General features: G+C 42.0%; 1 protein-coding gene across 4 annotated transcripts; it reads left to right on the top strand.

Moving 5' to 3' along the window:
- The first annotated feature begins 611 nt into the window (after window positions 1-611).
- LOC306940926 (uncharacterized protein) lies at window positions 612-6,078 on the top strand. 4 transcript variants are annotated; one of them, XM_079526193.1, is made up of 13 exons: window positions 612-768; window positions 1,017-1,109; window positions 1,214-1,321; window positions 1,789-1,839; window positions 2,033-2,098; window positions 2,217-2,279; window positions 2,505-2,561; window positions 2,938-3,045; window positions 3,291-3,368; window positions 3,537-3,709; window positions 4,125-4,145; window positions 5,190-5,296; window positions 5,583-6,078. In XM_079526193.1, exons 2-12 carry the CDS (start codon window positions 1,040-1,042, stop codon window positions 5,202-5,204), a joined length of 810 nt encoding a protein of 269 aa, XP_079382319.1. In that variant the 5' UTR covers window positions 612-768; window positions 1,017-1,039; the 3' UTR covers window positions 5,205-5,296; window positions 5,583-6,078. The 4 variants fall into 4 exon arrangements, with proteins under 4 accessions (XP_079382319.1, XP_079382316.1, XP_079382318.1 ...); XM_079526190.1 differs by having other exon boundaries at window positions 878-1,109; XM_079526192.1 differs by lacking the exon at window positions 4,125-4,145 and having other exon boundaries at window positions 878-1,109.
- The last annotated feature ends 6,088 nt before the right edge of the window (window positions 6,079-12,166 follow it).

The raw sequence follows: 12,166 nt of genomic DNA, 5'->3' as shown, positions 1-12,166 counted from the left end.
GCCAGGTTGGTGGCTGTCAGGTTGTCTAATGCCTGCTGCATTGTGTGTGTGTGTGTGTGTGTGTGTGTGTGTGTGTGTGTGTGTGTGTGTGTGTGTGTGTGTGTGTGTGTGTGTGTGTGTGTGTGTGTGTGTGTGTGTGTGTGTGTGTGTGTGTGTGTGAACCAGCTACACTGGCATTTAAACACATTCATATTGTAACTGTTGCCACTATAGGTGATATAGTTTGCTTTATTCCTAAAAGGTACAAGTTCATAATGAAGAAGTTCATAATTAAGTCACATTTAAAACATTATTTCATGTATTTGTCTCAAGTTGTTGTTGTAACTGTTGCCACTATAGGGGATATAGTTTGCTTTATTTCTCTAAGACAAAGTTCATAATAAGGTTAAAATAAGTTCATAATTGTTTATTATCTTTCTAAGTGTACAAGTGCATAATTAAGAAGTTCATAGTTAATAGTTACATTCATGTTAAAACATTATTTCATGTCAAGTTGTTTTAATGCTTTTATTTTGAAGAGTCAACGTCATATTCTGTGTCTCGTTTGGTCTGCTCTCACGTCAATTGGTACACAGGAGTTTTGTGTATGCAATCAAGCCGCAGCTAGAAGCAGCTAGAAGCAGCAGCTCTGCCAGCTCCGTTTACACTGGTCATGGTCACACAAAGACTTTAAAGTTACAAGAAGTAAAGGTCATAAGAGACTGTCTAAGAAAAGGTTATAAGAAGACTGGAGAGTATTCCCCCTTTGTTATGCACGCAGCCAACGAGGTATTTGTTGTTTGTTTTGTCTGTATTTTACTCATGTGAAATGTTTGCATCTACATGCTGTGCATGTCATTTATGTTAATTGTACGTGCTTGTTTTATTGTTTGTTTAGTTTTCACGGTGGATTGGGAGGGCAAGAAGGCACCTTCCAATAAATCAGTTTCAAGGAAACCACATTGTGTCTGTTTGTGCTCGGAGGGAGTTACAGTTGTAATGGATGGACTTTGAACATATGAAACTGTTTTGGCCAGCTGTCCCAAATGCCAAGAAACGCATGACGGAACGACGAGAACCAAAAAGTGGCTGGCGTCAGTTTCGCCTCATAAAAGAGAAGATGCGCTCAGGTTGGTAGTTGCATCTATTATGTGCACTTTGTCTTCATTAACGTGCCAACTTGTGCATATGTTATGCATTGACAACCATTGCCTTGCCTCTGTTTGATTGATAGATGACTTCCAAGCATGTGAAGATTACGATCTCACCAGTGCTGCAGAAGCTGGTGGTGAAGAACCTTCTGGAAAAAGACAGAAGAAAAAAAGGCTTTATCCAGAATATGGTATGTTCTTTAACTTGGCAGTAGTCAATCTTCTCTGAATTGTAACGCTTACATGATTGATTGTCACTCGAATAACTGAATAACAAGGTCATTGTTTTTTGGCATTGAACATTTGGAATCTAAAAGCATAATTTGTTTGGCTTTTAGGTTTTGTAAAAAAAAAGCACATGACAAAATATTAAATGAAAAACGAAACATTGCTTTAAGTTTTATATACAAAATGGCTGATCTACAAGCTCTTGATGACTGTGGGCTTGTAGAGCTGTTTTGGCAACTCTTCCTCTTTTTATTTTTTGGGAACATTTTGAATATTTTTCTTACGTGGAAGCGAGTAAGGCGTTTCACCCACAACTGCAATCAGGCAATAATTGCGACAGGGCTACTATAACGTCTGTACGCCAACACAATAATAATTCAACAAAGCTATTTGCAACTGAAGTTTTTGCCAACATTTCTGTCTCAATTAGTTGAGGATGAAGAGGAACACGGTGGGCAATCTGAAGAAGAGGAAGATCAAGGTTTGTTCCCCCCACCGCTGGACGTTGGCAGTCCCATTTGATTATGATTGAGTGTGTAGGCTACAAATGCCAGTGACGGGAGCAATATTGACGTGGAATATAGTATCTTTTCTGTTTCATATACAATACAGCTGAAGGCAGGTAATGAGTCTATACAGTAAAAAAATCCGGTTTTAATCACAGTTTTCTTTAGGTCGCTTCAGTCCAGAGCTGCCACTTGTGCCACAGAAGGTGGTGCTGCAAAGTGTTCGACCAAAAGGTTAGTATGAAGTCTGCTTTTATTAGCATTTGCCCCATACTCATAGTGGTATGCTAGTCATACACAACAATGTAATAGAGACACACACTGAATCCCAAAACTATGTCTCATCAAACAGAAAAGTCGCAAGGGACGACCTCCACTCCATCCTCTGACCAAAATGCCCAGAAACACCAAGGAAGTAATTGTGACACACACACACACACACCCCAAAACTAGGTTGTGCTTCCTTAAACATTTTTCAACTTTAGATTGTTGGTTTGTTAAAGTCATCATTGTTTGCATTTATTTCATTTTGGAGCTGCCACTCTGTCATATATGGAGGATATATTAAATGCAATGGTAGTTCATATTGAATAAAAGTAAAGTAGATCACCTTCTCATGGATGCCTGTCTCATCAAACAGAAAAAACCAAGTCGCCTGGACCCAGCTCCACTCAATTGCCTGAGCCAATGCAACCAAGTAAGCGACGCACGCACACTTAAGTTGAAATGAAATGAAATGAAATGAAATGAAATGAAATGAAATGAAATCTATATTTACCCAGGGTATCTGGGCTAAGCTCAAGAACTTGTTTCCAGCCAGGCCCTGCTCATAGAACACATTTCATCGTAGTGGTTGATGCCTTGTTCAAGGGCATTTCAGCGGTGGTAATTTTAACGTGTCGGACGGCTGGTTCGAACTGGGAATCTTCCGGTATCTAGACCGCGCCGCTATCCGTTCGGCCACCGCTGCCACCGCTGCTGTTGTTGTGGTATGGTTTTGCACTCTAATTAATTGTAGTCATTTGTTTCTATGCATTAGAATTTCAGAAGGTGTTAATCACTGTTTTCTTTAGGGCACTTCAGTTCAGAGCCAGAACTGCAAGAGCCAGAACTGCAAGATTATCAGACTGATGACAGCATGGGATCTGCACAGAGTTTCCCACCAGTTACCCCTACGAAAAGTTCGTATGAAGTCAGAATTTTTTAATAAACATTTGACCTATACCGGTATATGCTAGTCTTACAATACTTACAATTGATTAATTACTGTGTGGAGAGGGGGGGCTGCTGTTCTTCATTTCGGAAGAACACTAGCTGCCACTACTAGGTTACATTTGTAGGATTTGAACTTGTACTTAATGCAATGGTTTATACTAAAGAAAAGTGGCAAATAAATAACCTTATGGATGCCTGTCTCATCAAACAGGAAAAAAGTCACGCAACCCCACCTCCACCTCCACCCCCAGACTACAACGAGCATCACCGTACCCAATGCAGCAAGCAAGTAAGCGACACACACACACACACACACACACACACACACACACACACACACACACACACACACACACACACACACACACACACACACACACACAGACACACACACATTGTGCTGTTGGTATGGTTGTGCTCTTTCTATTTGTGGTGATCATTCGTTTCTATGCTTTAGAATTTCAGAGGAAGGTTCTGGAGCTGCTCGTTTCTATCCGGGACGGGTTGCAGGACTTGAAGCTGTCAAGCAGTCAAGATGAGAGTGCTCCCCTTCCGGCCAAGGCGACCACAGTAGAGGGACTAACCGTCCTTGACGAGTCCCTCACCTCGGCTACTGAAAGACAGCATCTGGTAGGTTTCACAACTGTAGCATAACTGTTTCAAAACTGTAGCAATTTGACACTGTATCAAAGCATGTGTCAAAATGTAATTTAATCATTTCAAAATGGGGAAGTATACAGTTGGAGGGGTACGGCATTGTGTAAACTGTTGTATCACATTGCGTCATTATACATGCTTTACAGTATAGCCTACAGTGTATTAAAGCTTATTGAAACAAATGGCAGCAATCTTTTGCAGTCACTTTTGGACAAATGGCAGCAATTGTCCTTAAAAATATTTAAATGGTATACAATAAAAGCATCCGATTTAAAATACATAAAGGTAGCAGCTGTTTATATGTGCAGTAGGTCGAGAGGTACACTCAATGGTTAGTAGACCTTAGTTTGGTTGTATTCCATTAGCTAACCTTCTTTTATCACAACAGGTCACACATCTTGCTGCTGTGGTATGGTAGTTTTCAAACTCACATAGGGTGTATGTAATCTGTGGGAAGTATGTCTGTCTTTGTATAGTGGGCAGGTGCTTAAAAAGTATTGCTCAGTTTCCACCACATTGTGTGTGCAGTGGGTGGGTGCAATGGTGCATAGTCATCCCTTGGGAGCGGGGTCTTTCTGTGGCGGCCTTTCTCTATTGAAGGCTGTGTCCACTGACTCTGTACCTAGTAAAGACTTAAGTTTTGGGTTGTTCACGATGCTCAGGTATTCTGACATATATATTATCTGTTTAGTGCTAGGTAGCAGTCCATTTTGCTTTGGTTTAGGGTTGTCTGTTTCCAGTATGTACTACACCCTCTGCGTTAAACCAATCCTGATACCATCCAAATATGAAAGACTTTGCAATGCAGGTTTTAATTCGCAAAAGACTTTCCACACAGTTGTAGCCCCTACATTGAATTTAGATATCCCCAAATGCACTCGTCTGAGACATGACTGGCTACTCAAGACTACTAGTAGTAAATATAGCTGTTTATATTTGTTGATGACATGTATTAAGGTGTAATATGTGATGCTCTGTTGACTTGAATACACAGGATCACAATGGGGAAAAAGTCCTCACGTGTAAATGGGTTGATGCTAAAAGGAAAAACAAACATCCTGAAAACAGATTCTACAAATGTCTTCTAAATCCTGACAGTTTTCTGAAAACCCCATGTTTCTATGCCAGTGGTTCTCAACCTTTTTCATGTCAAGGACCCCAGACATATCTGTATTTGGGACCCCCCCAGAAGCAAAGATTTGAGTTAAACGTTCGCTCTGAAAGAATCTGTATTCAAAGATGTGTGCCACATTTTCACGATATTTCAAAAATAGCAGCTCAAGCTACAAGCTCATAGTGTGACACTTGTGCCGCGCTATGAGCTTGAAAATGTGCTATTTTTTAATTAACTTCTACTGCATGTACCCTCAACAGGTACTCTTCTAGGGGTGCCCTCTACTAGTCTACAAGTTAATGGAATTGCATCACTTTTAAATACCTTTTGTATCCACAGGTTGATGTCAAATGACCTCATGGCAAAATTCAATATGAAGGGAAAGCTGGGAACCAAAGAAAGAAAGCTGTCTTTCATCAAGCTCCACCTCTACTCTGTGGTCATAGGTAAACGGCATATATCCAGTACCCATGTTTTGACACAGTGGCCACTTGTGAATAACCAGGCAACTACCCACAATGTTTTCAAGTGTATACATTCTGGATGGTTCTTATGTTCTTTGACACCTTTAAAACGGATATCTCTTTTTGCTTTCATTTTGTAATGATGTAGCCAGTGTCCAAACTTGAAATCCCTTTAACTTTGAGCATTAGATTAAATGTTTGACCCCTTCGAATTTCTGCCGCTTAATGGTTTTACTGCTTACTGTAGCCCATCTTGTCTGTCTTGCAGAGAGTGTCCAGAGGAGCACCAAAGAAACGGAGGCTAACATCTCTGACCAAATTGCTTACTGCTTGAAATATGCTCCAGACAGGCTGGGTGGAGGTGGCAGGACCAAGACGGACTAGGCTGGAGACAACAGTATTTTATTTTGCACAAGGTCTAGACTGGAGACAACAGTACTTTATTTTACTTTGCACAAGGAAGCTGTTTTGCACAAGGAAGCTGTTTTATGCACAAATACAAAGAAAACCTCATTGATGCACGTGTTTCGGGTCTCTGGGGCTTCGTACACACATAAAGAACTGTTCTGTGCTCTGCCTGTGTTTCATGGCCGCCTCAATGCTTTTCCAATGGAAGTCATGTGATTTGACCAAACACTTGTGTTTGATTGCCCCCCTCCCCCGCATCGAGGACACGAATCTTGACTTGTCTCGAACCAGCGTCCTCTCACACCATCGGCAACTGCCAGAACCACTGAGCCACCGTGGAATACTCTGAGCCAAGGATTGAGGGTATATTTATCGTCTTGTTTTTTTGCAGGCTAGTACATTTTTATTCGTAAGTAGTAACAAGTGTATTTTACCAATGCACACAGTGAAATATTGTCATAATGTACGTCTGTATATTACTATGTGTTTGTTTTGCAAAGGTTCAAGTGTTTTAATGTACTTTTTAGTGACGTTGTGGTAGAGTTTTTTTAACAGTACTTGTGAGGACTCTGCACTCTCTCTCACACACACACACACACACACACACACACACACACACACACACACCAGGACTGGCAGCTGATTGGCAATTTGCCACTTGTCCCTCATTCAGGGTTGCCAGGTTGTTGTGCTGTGTGTCTAATGTAGGCTTACCATACGTCCTCTTGTGGCTGTCCGGCTGGCTGTCCGGGGGGGGGTTTATAAATTCCTTCAAATGTCCGGGATTTTACACGTATATGTACGCTCACAGACCATTCAGACCGACCAATGTGTATTACAATGCACGTTCAATGGTTCGTAGTGGAAAAACACTGTGGGAGGCGGACTTTCAGCCCGAACCCCGGAATGTGTATTATTCATAACTGCATGTGCGCTGACAGCACTGGTCCTCACAGCAGGTCAGAGAAAGGCTCGCTGCTGCTCCGCTGTCTGCAGATAGACTGTGTTGTCTGCTCTCCGTGAGGGAAAACTTGAATTGCAAAATAACTATCCTAATCCTATCAATGACATGCAGAAAAAGTAGGCTACTGTTTTCTTAGCTTTGTGACTGACCAATGAGATGCAGATTGTATTGTCTGCAAAGGAACTATGTGTCTGTCACAAATAAAAGTTCTGTCCTGCAAGTCCATGTCAACAACACAGACAAGGCAGCTGTGCGCGAGGTGAGTCCTTCTGCAAATTAAATTGACCGAATATTATTTTGTACAACCAAGCAAAGCATAGGATATGATGGTTTGGGCTGGTCTCTCTCTTTTTACAAGAGATAAGCCATTGCATACAGGTTCTCAAACGTTTTAATTTCAAGGACCCCCATAACTCTGAGAGTAAAACCAAATGGACCCATTTGGAGTCCCATTTGATTCCATCTGTACAGTATCAGAGTTAAAAGTTATAAAACGGTCCATTTGGTTCCATTTGTACACTCAGAGTTACAGACCTGTAAGGGTCCATTTGGGTCCATGTGTTACACTCTCATATAATATGACAGCATACACACCACACACACAGGCAGGCATTGCCTAAAACACATTAAAACACTCAAACATTCCAGGTGACTAAAATGTGACTAAATTAAAACTATTCAAGGGACTGAAATGAGTTTGCTGCCAAAAACACAACACTGCATGATGTCACCTCCGTTCTTTATTTCCCCAGAGAGCAGACACGGTCCCCACAGGACAGGTCAGGTCAAAGGTCATTCGGTGCCGACTGACAGACAGACAGACAGTCGGTCAGACACTCAGCGAGTCACTTGATTGATTCATTTACAAACACACAAGTTGTGTGTTTGTAAAAAATCAGACCCACCGTTTCATTAGAGGATGTTCAGGTGGGGGTGAAGAGGCCGGAGGTCAACACAATTATACTGTCAGTCTTTTGGGTTTTATTAACCCATTCTGGACGGGAACCCTTTTTGGTGCATTATGTTATACTTTAGAAAAATAGCAGACCCGCAAGCGGTGGCGCGCTACGAGCTTGTAGGTCTGCTATTTTTGAAAAATCGTGAAAATGCGGCGTGTGTGTGTGTGTGTGTGTGTGTGTGTGTGTGTGTGTGTGTGTGTGTGTGTGTGTGTGTGTGTGTGTGTGTGTGTGTGTGTGTGTGTGTGTGTGTGTGTGTGTGTGTGTGTGTGTGTGTGTGTGTGTGTGTGTGTGTGTGTGTGTGTGTGTGTGTGTGTGTGTGAGAGAGTGAGAGTGAGAGAGAGATCATATGTTTTTCAAAAACCTTGAACAATTTATAAACAGTGGTTCTCAAACACAAATCTTCTCTTCTGAGGATGGGTGGGGCTGCCCTGGCACACAAGGGCGGGGGGGTCAAATACAGATAGAAATTGGGTTAAAATGTGATTGTTCTTGTCACTAGGTGCTGGCGCAAGGTGTGACTGCGGTGTTGATCATTGTGTCAGTCCTGCAGCTGTGTGTCAATGTCACCTCTTCTGTGTTGGATGAGGTCAGTGTTGTGATCTTCATATATGGATATGGCCATATATGGTGGCGTGACGTGGCACGAGGCGTGATATATTGGAGATCTAAGTCTTTCCATGATGTCACGTGATGTCACGAGGCGTGACCATATATGGAGACGTGATGTCACGAGGCGTGACCATATATGGAGGCGTGGGTGACTAACGGTATGGTGTAGGCTACCAATGAAAACCTGCATCTCCCTTCCGTCCGTCTGTCCATCCGTTAGTCACCCCATGCCTCCATATATGGTCACGCCTCGTGACATCCCGCCTCCATATATGGTCACGCCTCGTGACACATCACACCATATGACCATCTCCATATATGAAGATCAAGACACTGTTCTGACATTCCAACTGTTGATCCCTCCCCACCCGTCCTTCCTGTTCTGACATTCCATATGTTGATCTGACCTCATCAAACCCTGTACACTCAAGACACGCTCCAGTACAGAATTAATTCCATATGTTGATCTGACCCTAACCTCGCGTCACCAGGCTTCCCACCTCTTAGGAAAGCCTGGTCTGTGTTACAAAAATGCCCTGTAAACCAAAAGCCAAAGCTGCTCTCCCAGCAGTCTGCCGTCAGCCAGGCGGATGCGTGCACGCGACCTCGCCCTAAAGGGCTTCTCGCCCTCAGGGCGTCTTGCTGGTAGTAAATACGGTCGCAATTATTTACTATAGTCCTACTAGACCCCAGGGAGATACATCTGGCCACAACAAATCAATCAATTCCCAACAGATATCCAAACCTGTTGTTTTGGGGAGTGCTGGTTTCAGTTCATTCAACCTCCTCTTGTGTGTTGGCTAGTGAGGGGCACCTATAGGAGCCATTTATACTTCAAAGCGCAACAGTATTGCATGCAGAGAACAGCTGATATACAAGCTCACATCGCATCGCGGATGCGACTGTTGTGAGCGTAGAGGTCTGCGTGCGCTCGCGGGATGAAGCAAAGCAAAGCAAAGTTCTTTGTTTACCCAGGGTGAATGGACTAAGCTCGAGACTTGTTTACAGCCAGACCCTGCTCATAGAACATTTCATGGTAGGGGTTCAATGCCTTGCTCAAGGGCACTTCAGCGGTGGTAATTTTAACGTGCCGGTCCGGGGATTCGAACTGGCGACCTTCCGATAACAAGACCGCTCCGCAAACCGTTCGGCCACCGCTGCCTCAAAGCATTAATTATACTTGATGGGCTGCAGCCGTGCGTGCACCCATGCACAAACAGGCTCTGCTGCCGTGATCATGAGTGCACCTCCCGTTCTTATGACAGCGAATGTAGGTGTGGTTTTGAGGACAACTGCTTTGAATTGCTATTATTGTTCACACACAACAGAAACCAATGGATTATTTCACAATAAAAATCCTAATCATTCTTCCTCCACACTGGGAGAAAACAGCATCTGGAAGTATGATGGTGCATTTTTACATGTGAGTGCAGTTAGAACTTTTCCATTGCATCTTATGAGAGTTTGTCACCTCCCCCTTCACATTCAATTGATGATCTTTTGTGGCCAGATGTAATTGACTGGGGTCAGTAGGACTATAGTAAATAATAATAAAGAAATTGCCGTAAAATTGTGTAAAAAAGACGTATAGTTTCTGACCGAGGCTAAGTCATTGATTTTTGAGGGGAGCTAGCCCCTCCTATATCCAGCTTTTGGTGTTTGTCCACACTGTGTCCTACACAAACATTAAATTCCCATTGACAATGAATGGAGAATGTTACGTCTGAGCAAATAGACAGTCAATTTTACGTCATGATGATGTACGATGATAAGAGCGCCCCTTTTTTAAATTTTCGTTTTTTCATGTCGTATGAGAGCAGGGAATCATAGCTTCAAATGGACATATTGTTTGTTCAGTTTGACCCACCAGTTTTGGAGATATGGCTTATAGTAGAGTAATGTCTTGCAGAAAACAGCAAGTTGAGAAAACAGGCATGAAAGATTCACTTCTGTGGACTCTAACATTACATCTAGCTACATGTTTAAGCATTTATTTTATATTTACAGCTCTGATATTTATTTCGGACATGCTCTAGTAGTAGGCTATGTGAAGAGTCTGCCTGTGCTATTAACTCATTTTGGATACAAAATGTATGAATTCAGTTTTCCTCCTCTGAAAAGCTGGAGGCTGCACGATAGCAGCCCCTCAGTCAAATATGGTCACATATTTAGCCACTTCAAATGCCCCCGCTATCAAAAATAGCTAAAAATCGCAAAAACGAAAGAAAGCAGCAAATTAAAAATAAATAAATAGGCCTAATAATAATAAAAAATAACACTCATCTTTTACTTTCTCTAATAACAACCTAAAACATGAACCTTGGTTTTAAAAAAAACAAACAAAGTTTTAGTTTTCCAGGGTTTAATTTGTTAAGTATGTTATTTACTTCATACAACAATAACAATAAGACGTGAGCGTTCTGGTTGCAACATGGGTTGTTTATTCACCTGGTCTGTCACATAACTGAGATGCCTTGGCTCGCATCGCCCTCTAGTGGTTATGCAGATTAGCACATGTTTAAGTGCTACCGATTTGGTAGTAATATTTTTACAATTTACAATTTACAATTTAGGCATTTAGCAGACGCTCTTAATCCAGAGCGATTTACATTAAGCAATAACAAAAGCATGGCATACATCACATAAAAAAGTAATTTATTATACATGTGTACTATAAAGTGCTATGACTACATAAAATGCAATTCTAGAGCTGTCTACGTAACAAGCTATAAGTCTGTTTAAAATACAATCTAAGTCTACATACATACAGACATCATATTCACAACTCGAAGTGGCCGCGGTCCCCTTCGTTATTCCAGCCTGACTTGACCGTTAAAAGCATCACATGTGACGCACAAAAGTTTGCACACACACACACACACACACACACACACACACACACACACACACACACACACACACACACACACACACACACACACACAGGGTTCCTGAGGGTAAAATACACAGAGCAGAATGTTTACAACCACCTGAAGCATGTACTGTCTGTACAGTAGATCATTGACTTGAATCTAACTATTTATACAATATGTGTTTTTTGACCCTCAGGAAGATCCTGAACATGCCACGTGAATCACCATGAATCATGTGAATCATGAAACCAGACGACCCCAATGACCTGAGTGATCTCACTTCCTGTCTCAATGACATTGGATGTGTAATAACTTGTTAAAACTCAATGAAGGAAAAACTGAGATCCTTCTCACTGGTCCCCAGTCTGAGAGAGAAAAAAAAGTAGGCTACAGCTAATGCTTGGATCCCTGGCTAGACATGTCAAAACAGAGGTCACAGACCTGGGTGTGACTTTAGACTCAGACCTATTCATTCTCATTTTAGTAAGGTCACAAGAACAGCTTTTTTCCATTTAAGAAACATGGTAAATGGTGCATTTATATATATAGCGCCTTTTATCCAAGGCACTTTACATAGATTGTGCATTACATTCACCCATTCACACACACATTCATACACCGATTGCGGCGGAAGCCATGCAAGGTACCAACCAGCACATCGGGAGCAATTTGGGGTTCAGTGTCTTGCCCAAGGACACTTCGACATGTAGACAGGAGGAGCCGGGATTCGAACCGCCGACCCATGGATCATTGGACGACCTGCTCTACCTCTTGAGCCACAGTCGCCCACATGGCTAAAGTAAGACCTTTTTTTAAATCAGAGAGATGCAGAAGTACTTCTACATGCTTTTATCACAAGCCGACTAGATTATTGCATCCCTTTTTACAGGACTACCCAAAGAAATCTATAAAAGAATTACAGATAATCCAGAATGCGGCAGCTAGAATATTAACAAATACCAGAAGAAGAGATCACATTAGTCCAGTCCTGTCAACACTACATTGGTTACCAGTATTGTTTAGAATAGATTTCAAAGCG

This window comes from Electrona antarctica (assembly GCF_951216825.1).
Source record: "Electrona antarctica genome assembly, chromosome: 17".
NCBI lineage: Eukaryota > Metazoa > Chordata > Actinopteri > Myctophiformes > Myctophidae > Electrona > Electrona antarctica.
This window is presented reverse-complemented; position numbering and strand designations above follow the sequence as displayed.